Here is a 17803-nt window from a genome sequence, read left to right on the forward strand (position 1 = left end):
ACTTGAATTTGAATCCATTCATTGCTTTGTTCCCTCAGTTTGTGAGAGAACACACACTTGTCGTTCAATTTGTTCATTTCCTCACATGTGTGGGCCAAAGAAGTCACTCCATCCTTCTCATCAAGAATACAACATTCTCCTGAGCTCATAAGTATAAAACTTGGCTTTATTTTGTAGTGAATCTGAACGGTGCTTACCCCAAGCTGGTGCCCTTCAGACCTGCGGGACGGCTGATCTCCCCACCTCTGCTGCTTTCTGTCATTCTCAACATTCTTCTCAGCCTGGCCATGCATATTGTTGGCTTCATCCTGGTTCAGAAACAGCCTTGGTATTCTATGGAATTGCACAGGTATGATCACAGCCTCAATTCCAGCTTCTCACATTCTAATTTCTGTCAAACACAATCTGACCAATATGAAAGGAAGCGAATGAGTTTTCAACCTGCAAAATGATCTTGCCTTCCTTAAGTACTTTGGGCAAATTTCTAGCCGTTGTTTCTTCTCTGTAGCACAGTTTGATGGTATCATTCATTGTATCTTCTCTATACTGTGTGATAATACAAATATTACCATCTGGATGGCCATAGACCATAGTTTGCTCGGTCTGCCTCCGTTTAAGCTGCCTGCCGTTACTTCATGTCACAGTGAAATTATTAAAATTTTTACTTTCAAAACTTTCCCTGTTCAATGATAAATTATATGGTCAAATGACTTATAAATGATCAGAGATCTTAAGCCACTCAAGAGAAGAATCATGATTTACTCATCTCTTTCCTGTGTACTTTTAATCTACACAGTGGGTACACAATTTGATGAATAAATAGCCAGTTGAATCTATCATCTATTGATCGATCAATCTGTCTAACTATCCATCCATCAATCAATCCATCCTTCTAACATGTAGGTCTATCATTGTGGGTTTATTTCTTCTAATTATTTAACCAAGCATAAGTAATTATAGAAGTGCTGAGTGCCTGCTCTGGACATTGTCTGGCATGGAGTCTCATGGATTACAAGTGCTTCATAGGGCTTGTCACCTTACTTCATTATCTGTTTTTGTTCTCTTTCAGTGCCTGCACAGCACAAAATCAAAGCATCTCAAAGTTAAACATTTCTCCAACTGTTCCTGAAAAAGTTGGAAGTAATAGTGCCTTTACAAGTTTTGAGAACACTACTATATGGTTCTTGGGAACAATCAACTGTATCATTGTGGCTTTTATATTCTCTAAAGGAAAACCATTCAGGCAGCCCACCTATACAAACTGTGAGTAAAGTTGTATGGGATCAGAGGTGAAGGGTCATAAGAGAGAATAGAAATGCTCAGGCCACACAAGAAACAGCTAAGTGGACTCACCTTGTGTCTCCTAAATCCCACTCTAGAGCTCTGTAAAGCACCGTGTGCAGCCTCACCCCTGGGGTTCTTGCTCCTTACTTTAAAACTGCATTAGATCAGAGGCTTCCCTCCCCATCTTTTCCCTTCACCTGATGTTTTTAGGTGTCTTTTTTGGGGATCACTCCAAATTGAGAAGATTGATTTATTTCCTTACTTGTCAGAATTCATTCTGGCAGGTGGGAAGAGGGGTCAGTTGGAACCAGTCTTCTGTCATGAAGATAGTGGTCAGAACGCTATTATGTGGTGTTGGGTTGGGAGCAGGTCCAGCCTGGAGAAACCTGTAAAGAGGATTGAGGAGGCTCTCTGCTGAAATACCTCTTGTCTTCTTACATTTGGGCAGTGGGTTACTATTTAGTCTCTGGGTCATTAATATGTATATAAGCCCTTCCCCTCCAACTGGGGAGATTGAGAAGCACAAGTTGAAGAATCAATATCCTTATAAAAATATATTAGTTCAAGGAAAATTATTTTGTCTTTCTCTTTCTTAGGCTGAGGAGTCACTGAATGCTGACCTCTATATAATTGCAATTTAAAAATATTTTTATTTATAGCCCTCCTTTCTTTTCCAGAAAAAAATTGAGACAGATGAGTTGTATTATAGAGAGCCAGATACTTGAATGTCTTCACAGCATTTATTGAAAATGTATTCTGTCAATGTTCTATCTCTAGATATTTACCATTTTTATTAATTGAAACTTATAATATGCATGTGGAAATTACCACTTGCCTCAAGGATATGCTTGAAAATTACAGATGTGAGTCCCATTGCATAGAAATGAGTGCTTGCCATCTATTATGCTGTGTTTGATGTAGAAATCAAGTAAATTTAATGCTAATCTAGAGTATGTCTGTCAATAAATGTGACACTTCATACTCTGATTTCTCAAAATGATAGCTTGTGTTCTTATTTCCTCAGATATATTTGTCCTTGTGCTGATTATACAGCTGTGCGTGTGTATATTCATTCTATTTGCTGATATTCCAGAATTGTATAGAAGTTTGGATGTAAGTTTTATCTCTGGGGATATGATGATGTTTTACAGTTTTGTTATACCCTGACTTTAAAAATCAGGTCACAATTGCAATTGACATGGATTTTTGTTTTATTTGTCTTTCTTAGACATACATGACAATAGAGTGTATTTTAACGCATTATACATACATGGAGTGTAACTTATTCTATTAGGATCTTATTCTTGTGGTTGCACATGATTGACATGGATTCTTAACACCAATTATACACTTTTGGAATGGCAGAGTTTTAAAATGCTGAATTTAAACCTACTTTTAAATTTAAGCTGATCAGGAAAAATAATTCTATCTAGTCTGGATTTCCTGAGAATAAAGGCAGCCTTTGAAAAGTATTGAGAGTTTTTCTTTTAAAAGATCCCCTGTAAGAGTGGAATAAATCTATTTATACATTTTCTCTCAAATATGTAAGAGAATTTTCTTCTAAGTGCTTCTGTTTTAAAGCTGTTTAAAACAGTTTGCCTGCAACAATTTTTAGGTTGATTCTCAAATCTATATTCACATTTCCCCCTCTTTAAAAACACATTTTTCTGCATGTTCATACTTAATGTATGAAAACTTACTCAAAGAGCCCAATTCTATCTCATGCACTCTCTTACATTTTATAATATTGGGACACCTTTGAAACCCTAAGAGATACCACACTTTCACCTACTCAAACAAGGGAAGAGCAAGTATTTTGATTCCTCCAGTCTATTCCACTTTTGAATTCAGATGTAATCATTGCTAAATGTTCTTTACATCAGTAAATACACTCAGAAGTGCTGGATAAAGGAACTGAGCTTTTTAAAAATAGTGTGGTGTATATTTTAACCTAGTGCTTTGCTTGCCTCTCTGTGTAGAAGATTAGTTTTAACAGGGCCAAGATCATATCCTCTTCATTATTGTGTTACCAGTGCCTTATTCAGCGAAAAGCACAAAATGACGAAGGAATGACTAACTGATCAGCGTACATTAGGTTGCTAAATTCAGACAAGCACTTTGGACATACAGTGCATGCAAAACCAGCACACCTTCATGAGCTCATGGTGACTTTGACATTCTAACAAAATATCTATCTTAGTTTCTTCATCTTTATAATTGTGTTATTTTGGTTAGCAGTGTTACCATTGTCAAATGTCTTCATTAACTAGAATAATGGCTTGTAGAAATACATAGACTTTATCCACAAGCTAACCTTCCTAATCCTGCAGAAGTTAAGGTTTAGCCATGTTGGTTTAAGCACACTCTTAAGTATAGGAAGACACCCAGAAAGCCTGGACACCTGCTGTAACAAAGCCGGGAACCTATTTGGTTGGAGGGAAACTATGTGGAGTCATCGCCATTCTGACCAGAGGATCCCTCCAAGAATTATTGTTCACTTTGAAAATAATTATGTTTCTTTTTATTGCATAAACATATGAGTTCATTAAAGAAGATTTAGAATATGCAGGCAAGGAGAATTATAATATTATTCACTATATCCTTCTATCCTTCAAAATTCATGTATTATAAATGTGCATTGACTAATTTATGAAATTTATTTTATCTTAAATGGAATCATACTGTTTTGCAACCTAGATACTGCTCTTTTTTAAAAAAATAGTTTTTTTTTTTAAATAGGGAGTACATTCACATGGTTTAAAATTCAAAAATTATAATATAGTGAAATCTCTCTCCCATCCTACCTCCCCTCTGGTGGCAACCAATGACCAATTTATGTTATATAACTTCACACTTATTTTATACATATGTACAGAAGTATATGTATATATTTCTTATGTGCATATCATCTACGTTTTTACATAAATAATAACAAACTATTATATTTATTCATTATTCTGAGATGTAGATATCAAGGTGGGGGCAGTGATTATTGTAAGAGATTTATTTATTGGAGGAGCTGCCTGTGGAGGAAAGAGTAGGAAGCCAGGGGAGGTGGGGAGAGGCATCATCCTGCTCTGTGGGCCTGACCTTGTGAAGGAGAGATGGAAGGATGGAGGCTGCCTGAGCAGACTGAGCCTGCAGTGCAGTCCCAAGGAAGAGGAGCCAAAATAGCCTGTCAGGAGTATCTGGAATCTCACAGGATCAAGTCTCATGAGGATCTATGTCATCCACATTTATGGGCCATGAGCAGCCCATGAGAAATATGGCTTTCAGGTGGATGTGGTGTTGCATTCTGAGTATACTAGTTGGGACATCCATTATTCATTTTTCTAACTGCAGGAGATCTGAATAGAACATCTTCATAGCTGCTATGACTTACACCTCACTTCTTTCATGCCACTGTGTATTTTGGTAATTGTTTCGTACCAGGACATAAACCCTCATTACATTTACTGACAACATAATATTATTTTATAGATATACACACACATATATATTGTATTTTATTATATGGCACATGTTAGACATATACCATAATTTATATGTAGTCCCCTATTAATCGACATTTAGATGATTTCCAATTTTTCACTATTACAAACAAAGATACAATAACATAACATTGCACATATATAATTTCACCCATTGTACAAGGATATCTCTGGGATAAATTCCTAGAAATGGATTTTAATTTTTAATTCTGAGAGCTCTGTTCTCTATAGAGCTGCATCAGCTTTTACCCCCACCAGTGTCTGAGGCAGGGTTCAGGACTGCTGGGTATATCAGAGAGTACTTGATTTTTTTTCATTCATTCTTCATCCTTCCACCCACTCATCCATCCATTTATCAGTTAATTCATTCATTCAGCACACATCCATATATGTCAAGCATGGTGTGGGAAGGAGTTAGGGAAGACACTGAAAAAGTGTGTAAAAAGACAGGTAGTGATAATCTTGACTCCAGCTCCAATTGCTCCTTTGTCAAGTTCCCTTTGAGGACACAGCCCATGCAGCTGCAGGCACAAGCCCCAACCCAGTACTCAAAAGCAGGATTCGACTAAGGAGAGATGGCACCAGAGGGAAGAGGATAATGCTGTCCAAGGTGGAGGTGTGACATAAGTACCCACTGCTTGGGAGTACAGCCCTTTTCCTGTGTTCCTTCTTAAAAATAAAACAAAGCAGGCAGAAAAAAAGTTTTGATTATTATCTATTTTTATTGCCAACTGAGCAAAGTTATTTTAGGTAATTTATACATTACAGAGAAAAGAAAGAAGAATAAAACAATCATCATCATCATCAAATTGTTGGAATCATTGAATACAAGCCTTCCACACTTTTTCTATGTATATTTGCACAGAAATTCTTTATATGTATGTATGTAATACTCCTACCTACCTACATACATAAATTGGTATATACATATTACTTATGTGGTTTGTAACCTGTGAAAACATACATGGTGAACGTGAAGACTTTTCAGGTGAAAATGTATTTGTTCTTAAGACTAACTGTGCTTCATCACCCCCTGCCAGCTGCTCTGCACGCCTGTCCTGTGGAGGGTCTACATCCTCATCATGCTCAGCTCCAATTTTTTTGTGTCTCTTATTGTGGAGGTAAGTGCCCTCATGGCCTGATAATCACTGTGTGTGTGTGTGTGTGTGTGTGCGTGCGCATGTGCGTGCAGACACATGTGCACTCTTCATTTCCCCACTCACCTCTTTTGTCCCCCCTGGCAACCACTAATCTCCGTTTTGTCTCTATGGGTTTGTCTGTTCTGGACATTTCACATAAATTAAATCATCCCGTATGCTGCTTTTTGTATCTGGCTTCTTTCACTTAATGGCTTGTATCAGTTTTACTTTACAGATAGGAAATGAGATGCATAGTCAGCTTTTCCAGCTTTTATTCTGCAGCTTCCATTTGCCCCTTGTCCTCACTGAAATGAACTGAGGATCCCCTTTTTATTTCTACATAGTTCAGTATCTCTTCCTTTAGGGCTGTTAGATAGAACTCCCTTCTTTAAAGCTTGCTGTTGGACAGGGGGTGCCTCCTAAAATGCCTCCATGAAGAAGTGAGATAAAGGATTCCACCTGTCTCTATTCATTCTCCAAATTATAAAACTAGATTGTCCCAACAAATCAGGTATTCATCATTATGAACTCCTTTCAGCCTGACTTCCCTGAGGTGTTGTAAAGGTAGGAGCTCAATAAACCTTCCTTAGCATGCAAAGTCTGCAGAGTGTCTGGTGGCAGAATAGGGCATTGAATCAGAGCATCAGAGCTTCTCCATATATGCTAAGACAGAGTTTCTCAAACATGAGTGTGCACCCAGAACACCTGGAAGGCTTGGCAAACCCCCAGGCTGTCTGATTCAGTAGGTCTAGAGTAGGCGTAAACATTAGTGTTTGCATTTCTGACAGGCTGCCAGGTGCTTCTGATATGGCCTGACCACAGTTTAAGAAGCATTATGCCTAACCCTGTGGTCTCCAAAGCAACCAAATTAAGAGGAGAGAACAAACCCCATGGGTATCCTCAAACTGAGTTATAGAAGGATGGTCCTTGCCCTTTAAAGGAAAACCTTGTGTGTATATCTTGTCCTTATCCATGCTCACAGGGTTTCCTCCATCTGGTATATGTTTCCCCAAGTTTGCACACTAAAGCTCTGTTTCATCCTCTATGACACAACTGAAGTACCGCCCACCTCATGAATCTTTCCTGATCTCTGAATCTGTTAGAAAAACAATAAAATTCAAATAATGGTAGCTTGAACAATAAAGATATTTATTGACTTAACAAGAAGGGTGGAGGTAGGTGGCTCCAGGACTTGGTATGGTTAGGGATCTGCATTCTTTGATCTTTCTCTCCTACAACCTTGGATGTCACTGCCCATGGAGCTCCCATAGGGTTGTATGATGTATCTGTTTTCATCATGGAAGGAGAGGCACCAGCAAGCTTTTTATCACTCAAATCCGAATTTTTAAAATCAGTCAATAAAAGTTTTCTGCAGCCCATCAGCGGACTTCATGTGGGCGTCATTGGTTAGAAGTGCATCATTGTCCTGACTAGAAAAGGATTCTGGGAAAGGTACTCTGTGCCAAAAAATTAGACAGATTGCCTCAGACCTTTTATTTTCTTTCTTTATTTCCTCCTCCTCCTCCTCCTCCTCCTCCTCCTCCTCCTTTTGTATACTGGGGATTGAACTCAGGGCACTTTGCCACTGAGCCTGAGCCACATCCCCATCCCTATTTTGTATTTTATTTAGAGACAGGGTCTCATCAAGTTGCTCACCTCGCTTTTGCTGAAGCTGGCTTTGAACTCACCACCCTCCTTCCTGAGCCCCTGGGATTACAAGTGTGCACCACTGTGCCCAGCCAGACTGATTTTTGGACAGTTTTTGTTGTTTGTTTGTTTGTTTGTTTCCGGTGGGCAGGGAAGAGCTGGGAGGGAGTGGGCCACAGGATGGTCAAGTGTCAACATCTCCCCTAATCTGCCAGGAAACCCTTCTCCTGTCAGCATACCTGTAGTGAACAGCTGCTCAGGGTAGTCTACCTGGGTGTGAATTCTGCCTCCCAGACTTTCTTGCTGTCTGACAATTGAGGCAATTTACTCCACTTCTTCGCATCTGTTTCCCCTCTATAAAATGGAGCCAATAATAACACCTTACCTCATAGGGTATTGAAGCCTGAAATGTGAATGGTGAAAAGCACATAGTAGGGGTTTGAAAATATAAGCCATAATATTTACCTTATCTCTTATGCATTACCATTTCTTACTTTGTATCTACCAGTCCTTTAATCATTCCTTTCATCTTTCAATTCTTCTCATGAGTATTTGCTGGTCATGTGCCAATGTCCTCCAGCACTATGCCACACCATCTGCCAGGAGAAAGAGGACTAGTGCTATAATTATCTGCATGTTCATTTCTTCTCTCACCTGCCCTTAGACTATGTTGGCAAGGACTCCTGTTAGTAGCTACTGCATCCAAAACTCTGCTTTATTCCAGTAGGGGCTAAATTAAAGTTTATTCAATTATTAAATGTAAGAAGCTCCCAAATAGAAAGGGTAAAAATTTGATGCTCATGAAAGGTAAAGTTTCTTCTTTGTTTCTCATGTTGAGTGAGAAATACAGATGTGTACCTGAGTGTTTAGTTCCCAGTAGCTGCTAAATTGAAAAACAACATCGAAGGGTAGTAGATTCCAATCCAGGTGCCTCCACTTCATCTCCAGATGCTCAGAGTTGCCTGATTTCCTTGAGGTCAGCAGGTACTTAGGGATAACCAAAACCACTTGAGACTTTGGTGAAGGCAGTTGCAACTGAGAATTATGGATACTAAGTTTTCCTGCCTTGTGTAGGTAAATGGCTCTGGGTATGTGTGTCAGAGATGCTAAGGTTTCCTGAGATGAGCTGTACCAACCACATACTGCCTGGCCAGTCTGTAGCACTGATGTTCCAGAGAGGTTTTTTAAAGGGCAGGCATGAAAGATGGCTGGCCTCCTTTTATACATCCTCAGTATTGCTTGGTTTGCTGAGGTCTAACTCCAATCCCAATCCTAACCCTTGTTGTAACCCTAATCTTAGAGCAGTGCAGAAAACAAACAGGTTTCAACAGGACCTTACTATTTCCCTTTCCTCCTGCTGAGAAGATGTAAGAGCTAATATGGACAGCATTAGTCACCTCCACTTTTTAAATCAGGTGTGTGTATTTGTGTGTAAATATATAGCACATGGATTACATTGTAGCCAGTCTGAAAAGCTCATGTGGTGAAGTTTATTTATTTATTTATATTATTATTATTACTTTTTGCGGGGGTGGGTACCAGGGATTGAACTCAGGGGCACTCAACCACTGAGCCACATCCCCAGCCCTATTTTGTATTTTATTTAGAGACAGGGTCTCACTGAGTTGCCTAGTGCCTCGCTTTTGCTGAGGCTGGCTTCGTTTTTTTTTTTTTTTTTTTTTTAAGAAACAGTGTCTTATTCAGACTTTCCTTTTTTTTTTTCCTAGCTGTGCATTTAATTTATAATGTAGAGTGACAAGCCAGATAAGCTCTCAGTGCTTCAGTGTCCCTTTCCAGAGCAGCAAGGTGACAGAGGTCATCACACTTTTAGAACTGAGGAAAGCTCCAGGGGAGATGGAGAGCACTAAAGTTTCTCCATCTCTCTCTCTCTGTCTCTTTCTCTGTCTTTCTCGTGTGTGTGTGGGTGTGTGTGTGTGTGTGGTTTAATTTGAAATCCTGCTAAGTTTTCTTGGAGTTAAATTAGACTTAAAAGCTGCGAGTTGATGCTCATGTTCCTGCCTTATCCCAGCTCTACCGAGAACTATAGTTCTCTTGTTAAATGAGGACAAAACCCTGCTGTGGACAGTAGAATAACAAGTCTTGCTGGCTGAGCCCTGAGGTTTGCACGAAGCAGATGAAGGCTACGTGGGTCTTCCATAGCCTCCAGAAGATGATCTCTTTTAGAGGAAAGAGATGAGTTCCCATCTATTCTTCATTGGGTAATAAGACTTAAACAGCAAAGATGGGTGAATTTTAGGAAAATCACTGTCTTTGGCAAAGTTCCTTGTAGAATCCCATACAGTTAACTCTTTCAACTTAGCAAAGATACATGGTGGACATAAAAATCATGTCTAATTTTACGGGACAACTTGGGTTCTCATATTTTCTCACTTCTTTCATGGTAACATCTACGATGCTCAACTTTTGTGACCAAATATGATAAAAGTGGAAAATTAATACACTAACCTATTATGCACTCAACATTATAAGTTATACTGTGGTCTCTGTTCAAGGCTCAGTCTCTCATGAAATAAGATATCATCAGACCACAAGCTTCTAGAGAGGCATGTGTAGACAGGGCCACAGTGCACAGCCATTTGTTAAAGGAGTAGTTAAGAAGGGTGGGGACAGGGCGGGAGCTATGCCATGCTCGGCCCTGCATTGTAAGGAGAATTATGTATCCTAAAATCAACATAAGGAGGGGATTATTACTTCTAACCACTGAGACTTGGATAGGGTAATTAATTTGCCCACAGAAATTGTTAGAGCTGGGACCTGAATCCAGATCTGTTCAACTCCAAGACGGAGGCTTGTATTCTAATTTCAACAACCTCTATTCATGACGAGGCATGATATGCCAGGGTGTACCAGAGAAATATAGACAGCACATTGAGTGATTTGAAATTTAATTTAGATGTGAGACTCAAAATAAGTCTATCTTTCAGGCAGGTCACTTTGGGCTTGGTTTCCAGGTTCTAGAAAGTATATGTTCTTTCTTCCCAGAAAAATTACTTAAGTAGTGAAGTTTGAGAAACCAAGACTTATCTCATGAAACCTTCTTACATTTGTTAGGGATCAAGTTCTTTGTTAAGCTGAATCTAAGCAGCAGTAACAACAGTGCCTTATTATGGTCTGTGAAGTGCTTTAGCTCCAGAGGCCCTGACCTCTGATGGTAAACAGAAACTTTTATTTTGCAGGAGGCCATTATTGAAAACCGAGCTCTGTGGATGGCAATCAAAAAATGTGTTGGCTATCAATCAAAAAGTCAGTATCGAATATGGCAGAGGAACTTGGCGAATGATTCCAGCTGGCCCCCGCTAAACCAGATCTCCTACTCTGATATGCCTGGGCGTGGCAGGGGGGTGTCCTACAGCAATCCTGTGTTTGAAAGCAATGAGGAACAGCTCTGAAGGGAATGTGATAGCCAAGTGATATCACAGAGAAACAATGACAAAGTGACCTGTCTCAGTGATGTTAAAGCAGAGGGACTCTTATAATATCAACTGGAGTTTGGGGGATACCAAAATCAATATCAAATTATGGTGACAAATTAAAGTCTGTCTGAGAAAGTACTTTCTACAGAGAAGAACACCACCCCCTAGAAGAGTACATTCCTCTTGGCTTTTGAAAGTATTGGAGGCACCCGGTGGACCATGGATGGGCCAAGGATTGAAGTTGGTCAAGAGATTGGCAAGCCGAGGAAAACACAGAATCTTTCTTCTTAGGATAAGTCTTTCTTTTTTTCCTTTTGTAAAAAAATGAGTTGAAGGGAAGTCATACTATGTATAGTTATAGAGTCGTAACAAGCTACAGTTCAGTTCTGAACTTTTACTTCATTGATGGAAAAACTAATCTATGGGAATCATCATGGCAGTCTTGACTCTCTGATTTCCTTTCCTGTGCAGTAATTTTCAGGTTTGAAGCTTCTCCCTCTGCTTCTGGGTTTCCCCTACATATTGTTCAGGATAAGTTCAGCCGACGCTCCAATAACAACCCCCACATCTCAGTGCCTTCATATGCTGGAGCTTCTTTCTTACTCCAGGTGACTCTAGGACAGCTGCACTGACAGTGCCGACTGATGACCTGATGGATCCCCCTGGGCTCCATGCTTCTGGTGGCAGGGGAAGGAAGATACTGGAGACCACATGGGGTGCTTCACAGTCTCATCTCAAAGTCTATTCTGCTCTCGTTTCACTAGCCAGGGATTTGGCCACAGAGCTGGAAAGTGTGGTCTCTTGTGTCTGGGGACTTCATAGTTCTGTGAGTGTGTGCGTGCGTGCGTGTGTGTGTGTGTGTGTGTGTGTTTCTGGGGATTGAACCCAGAGCTTCATGCACTCTAAACAAGCACTCTACCATGGAGTTACACCTCCAGCCCTTAGGGGGTCTTCATAGACATGTGGCCTGTGCCCACACAGGTTCCCCTGCTTCCAAGGGCCTCGTGCTTGGTTTAATGCTCTGCTGCTTCTATGGTATAACTTTTTAAACAAAGTTGCCTCATTTTCATTTTTGCACTGGGCCCCACAAATGATGTAGCTCTCTGACTCACATTCTAGGGGAAGCAAGGAAAGTAGCATCTCAAAGAGCCTGAGTATTATACACTGAACTCTTCTTCTCCCAACCCTGTGAATGTCTCTGTTTTAGGAACTCCTAATCTCATGTGCTCAACTCCAAGAGTTTCCACTTTTCTGCTTCTTATTTTTGAGAAATTTTAGTCTCGTGCATTTTGCAAAATATATATCATCATTATAGAAGTCACCTCATAACCTTTGCATTTTCTAAGTTTAAGCCTTCAGTTTCTAGAAAACAACAAAAAATTCTCTTATTTTATCACTATTACAACTTGTTCATATTGTATTAATTCAGCATAGAAAACACCCAGTTTTCTGTTAAGTCACTAGATGATATTGAATTCTAGGAGAACATTCACATACAGTATTTCAAAGCAAAAGTAAAATTTCATCATGAACATGAAATCCTAAATGAGTGCTTTGAGCAGGACATGAGTGTTCTGGTCCTGGTAGGCTTTGCTATCTATGAACAGCACCTGCCAGTGTCCCTTTCCCCAGCTGAGCTCTTGAGGATAGTTGGTAGCTCTGGGACTGTGACTACAGCTGCTTCTGGGAAAATCAGTGTCTCATAGCCATGAGGGTACCGGTGCTTCTGCTGCTGATTTTAAAGTAGGGTATGAGGAGGTCCATGTCCCAAGGCTGCATAATCATTGTCTCCTTTGGTACAGAAGGAAATGTTTCCATCTGCAAAGACAGCCTCACCACTGATATGGTGGCTCAAAACTCTTTTTTCTAAAACAGATAGATTTTTTTTCATTTTCCAAAAGTAGACAGTTATAGCAGGGGCATAGAGGTAGCTCACAACCTCGTCATGACTAAGAACAGTGTGCACAGTTAGTACTTTAAAAATCCCCTCACCAAGTGCTTTCCCTCTACTAACTCATTGGAATTGCACAATTCTCCAGTGACTACACAAGGAAGGGCTTATCTTTCCCAGATGAGAAAATGGAGATTTAGGTTGGTAAGAGCAGACCCAGACCTCAAACACAAATCTTCTGAGCAAGTTTTATATTGCTCCCAAATAGTTCCTAATTAGAAAGTTCTAGTAGGGCATGTTTTCAGAGTGATCTCACAGTTAAGCAAAGAATGGATTTCTTATTTGCCAGGTGGAAGGAGGTTACCCTTTGCTAATAACAGGGCCTCTGTTCAAATGAATGCAGGCATCCTGCCAGGCCTGGGACAAAGGTGTGCTAAAAACAAAACAAAACCAAAAAAAAAAAAAAAAAAAGAGTATCTGTTTGTCTTTCTGAGGCTGTGAGTTGCTCTTGCCTTGGTCCTCATGTATTCCAATCTCAGAAACTGTCAATGGCTGGCAGGAAGCAGGGGTAGAGGACTCTTGTCCCGCACTAGCCACCAACCCTAAATCTTTGCCAAAGGGATTCTTCTTAAAGACCGCCTTCTTGGGACCAACTGCATCTTAGAAGCAGTAAGTGATACTGGCTGAGCGCGGAAGGAGCTGGGGAACCGCGAGAGCAGCACTCAGATACTTGATAGATGGTCACGGAAAAGAAGGTGCTTGAGCCCGCAGAACAGGGATGAGGGGCAAAGAGCAGGTGGAAGGACCCACAGCTAATGTGAAGACCCCAGCCCCAGCAGCCAGCTCTGAGGGAAGTGAAAACTGGGGAGCACAGGCTGTGTACCCGGTAATATAGCAGGTATTAGTGGCTGGTCCAAGACCAATTAGAGAAGGGAGTCAAGTATCAGATGGAACTTGATTACCTGCAAAACCCCTTCCCCACTTGGGACACCCAGTGTCTGAGTCTTACACCATGATGTGAATCATTTACTACAACTGTCCACACAGAATATCACATGGATACACTTGGCAGATGGGCTGGTGTGGACATACCAATTTGACAGCTCTTTGCCTTGGATGGGAACTTCTAATGGGGATAAGAGCCTAGAAAAGAGGCAGAGTGAGGGCTCCTCACTGCCTAATCAACAGCTCCAGGAATATTTTCGCTGTGTGTATTTTCTTGAAAAGAGGTATGGGAAAACTTTGAGTAAATGATCCTGGGAGAGGGCCCCAAATGTGAGTATAGAGTTACCTGCCCCAATACACTTTCCTGAGCAAGATTCGGAGAAGAAAAGGACATCATCAGTGATTCAGATAATCAGAGGGGTCTCCCATGTGTTCATTCCAAGGTATCCAATGCTTGTCTGACGAGAAGCACCCTGGCTTGTGCTCTCCCCACTCCACATGCGAAAATCCGAGAGTGGAAATATGTCTTGTCCTCAGTGTTCTCATGTGCTCACAGAAATGTGCATGTACAGTAGCCGATGTGGTGATGGGAAAGTGATTATTTATTCAGAAACTTGTATTTAGTTTATTCGATAATAAATTATTCTGTACAAAAGAGATAAGTAAATCTACAATCCTATTGTCCTAAAACTTCTTTCTGTCTCTGTCTCTGTTTCTGCCTCTCTCTCTCTCCAGGGAAGTCTTTCATTCTGGCTAACACAATCTGGATGTTCTCTTCCAGCAATGTGACTCAAAGTCACATCTTCACAAAGTTCCAGGCACTTCCTCACTCCACGCAAGCTGTTATTCCTGCATTATTCACAGGGCTTTACAGTTTGCAGAATGTTTCCATACTTTTTCTCTCATTTAGGCTTTATAGCAATCTTGGAAGGAAAGCCAGGCAAGATCTGCTCTCCCCCTACTTCTAATGAGATTCCAGATTCTCCAAGAGGCTCAGTAATGGCCAAGGACATGCAGCTAGTTGCAGAGGAGCTGAATGCAGACGCGGGTCCTCTATCAGCAAATTCCCTGCTGTGTCATTCTTTAATGTTGTTTTCTTCGAAATGAAAAGTTTGTAGCATTGAAAAACACGCTGGCAGCAAGGCGACTATCCAATGCAATTGCCACCATGAGTATAATTTCCTTCAGAAAGAGATTTTAGTTTCTCATAGAAGTTCTCCTGAACCTGACCGTCAATCTCAGGAAAGGTCACCTCCCACGACTGAGAGTGTAACATCATAAAACCAGTGCCCTGTGAGCCTGCTCCACGTGATCAGATGAAGCTCCCTTTCTGATTGCAGCCTCCTGAAGCAGAAGCCTAAAGCCTGCTGGAAAGGCATTCAGCCCCTGCTTTGCACAGGATGGTATAGATTCGTCTTTTGGCTTTGAACTATGTTCATTTCTGTATGCATAATTAATTTAAAAGCTGCTGCCACATAGCATTCTGTCTGCCCTTTGGTTTCTATTAGATTTGTTAAAAAGACCTTCTAAAGTTGACCAATAAAATGTTTTGTTTTGTTTTTTCCAAAATTGAACAAACATACAAATAACAACAACAGAACAAAGCTCGGCTGGAGTTGCTGAGAGGGCCCAGGAGTGAGCCCCCTGACCTTTCCAGACACGCCAGGCCCATTGCTCCCCTGCTTGGCCTGCTCTCTGCCTTTCAGGCTCTGGATCTGCTCTCCTCCTGCCCAGGACTGGGGCTCCTCTTCAGATTTCAGCTCAATTGCCATTTCTTTCTAGTAACCTTCCCTGAGCACTTCATCTAATGTCACCAAGCCTTGAGATTGGTTTGTTTTCTCGTCATGCTTGTGCAGCCATTCAGGTGACTGAGGTTGAAAGGGAACTACTTGTTCAAGATCACATTCTTAGAAAATTGGTGATCTGAGTCTATTGACTTCTAAATCAAGGTTCTTCATAATCCTCATCTCTAGCCAGATGCTGCTGATTCAATTAGCTAATCCACTGAGAAAAAGAATGCAGGACGTTGTAGAGTCCTGTGTGCGTTGAATTCAGAGCACTCCAGGAGTCATTTAGACTCTCCCAGCTCTGTTCCCTTGCTGTCTCCTCCCTCCTGGCTCCCTCTCCTGACTGTCAACTCCATGAAAAGTCTGGTGAATCACTGCCTGTGATAAAGGCTGTACACGTGTTGACTATGGAGACTCCATTGAGCCTGAAGTCGTGGATAAGGATGGCCATACCGCAGAAAGGGCTCACTGTGTGTATTAAGCACTGCATTTGTATTAATATGCAAACCCTGAGTGGTGGCTCTGTGTGACATCAGGGAAGCTATGTGGTTAAATGATGGCCCTGACTTTCACAATCACAAACAGGTATGAAATGAAGAGTGCAAACTGTCCCTCCTCCACTCAGTTCCTAAGTTGTTGGACTCTTTCTTGGCGATGTCCCTCATGCAGAACCTCCTCTCCTCCAGGCCCTTGATCACCATCTGACTGCTTAAAAAGAGCCTCTTAACTGGTCTCCCTGGCTGAGGTCTCTAGTATCTTTCCTACTCAAGTCTCTACAACTTCTGTTGACCAAATCTGATGATGTCATGTCCATGGTCAGAAACATTTAACAATGTGAATTATCTACCATACAAAGTACACATTATTTAGTAAGGAATTTAGAGCCCTCCCCTGGTCACATCTGGTCTCATTTCAGAATGAAACTTTCCAGTAATCAGTACTCATTTTTTCCAACTCAAAACTTTTGCTCATATGTTCTTTCTATGGGGTGTCAGTAATTCTTACTTGTATTTCCACAATTCAAAGCCTGCCTATTTCTCAACATCCAAATAGGAAGCCACCCGGTCTGTCAATCCAGGAGGGAGTATCCTTGCATCGGCACACCCAAGTCCTTTGGGTTTTACCTGCCATATTCAACCCTTATATTCTGGTTCTGTAGTGTCTCAACTTCCTCTGCCTTCCACCCAACTTCACTTTGACTAGGAAGTACATTCTTTGAGGCAGGGGATCAAGCCTGGGTCACCTCATTGTCCTGCCTGCACCTAGCACAGAGTCATGCTTAGGGGTTCAGCAAGCAGCTGTGGCATGATGGAATAAAAAATATAATCACTGGGATATTTCGTTGATTTGTTTGTCCTCCTTTGTTGCTGAACATCTGTTTTTCATCCAGTACAAAGAAGCTTAACTCAAACAATAGTATTGTGAATAAAAACAACCAGAAGTACAAAGTATGGTGATTACAATGTTGTGCTTAATAAGTTTGCCTATCCATTTATCTAGTGAGAGTATGGGAGCATGGTGTGGAATCAGAAGAGAGAGGAATATGCCACAAAGACCATCTCAACATGCACGAGACACATACTTATTTGCATGAGGGTGTGAGTAGTCTCATAGGAAAATGTTCAACCAAGGGAAGAGAGTTGAGGCAAACACACACACACACACACACACACACACACACTTCTTTAAAAACCAGGCACTGGCTATAAGGGAATAGGGGCAAAGTTTGAGTGTAACAGGGAATGACATTTATAATTTTTTCTCATTTCACTCTACTTTTTTTGGGGGGTGGACCAGGGATTGAATTTATGGGTACTCAGCCACTGAGTCACACCCCCAGCCCTATTTTGTATTTTTATTGAGTCTCACTGAATTGTTTAGTGCCTCACCATTGCTAAAGCTGGCTTTGAACTTGAGATCCTTTTGCCTCAGCCTCCCGAGCCGCTCGGATTACAGGCATGTGCCTCTATATCCGGCTGTTTCACACTACTTTTAGGAACTTTTTCAGGGCCCACAGAAGAGAAAGCTATGATGAAAAGAGAGATATATACGAGAAATGAGAGAGGAGAGAGAATGAGTAGGTAAAGAACACATTGGAACAACTTTAGCTAAGACAAAGACTACTGCCCTAACAGCCAGCACTGAGGCAAATGGATGTTGGTGACAGAGAGGGGGCAGGGAAGAT

The 17803-nt window shown here is 41.0% G+C and overlaps 1 protein-coding gene across 2 annotated transcripts in view; it reads left to right on the forward strand.

Moving 5' to 3' along the window:
- The window catches only part of Atp13a4 (ATPase 13A4), a 151844-nt gene extending 136444 nt beyond the window's left edge, over window positions 1-15400 (forward strand). For both annotated transcript variants that reach the window (XM_046458111.2, XM_046458110.2), the window contains 5 exons: window positions 178-349; window positions 1070-1263; window positions 2309-2397; window positions 5816-5896; window positions 10759-15400. In XM_046458111.2, the coding sequence (XP_046314067.1) occupies window positions 178-349; window positions 1070-1263; window positions 2309-2397; window positions 5816-5896; window positions 10759-10971 (749 nt within the window). In that variant the 3' untranslated portion in view covers window positions 10972-15400. The remainder of the gene's footprint in view (window positions 1-177; window positions 350-1069; window positions 1264-2308; window positions 2398-5815; window positions 5897-10758) is intronic.
- Window positions 15401-17803: the final 2403 nt, after the last annotated feature.

The sequence above is a fragment of the Marmota monax genome, unplaced genomic scaffold (genome assembly GCF_021218885.2).
Source record: "Marmota monax isolate L192 unplaced genomic scaffold, Marmota_monax_Labrador192_F-V1.1 WCK01_AAM20220418_F8-fsc00052, whole genome shotgun sequence".
Classification (NCBI taxonomy): domain Eukaryota; kingdom Metazoa; phylum Chordata; class Mammalia; order Rodentia; family Sciuridae; genus Marmota; species Marmota monax.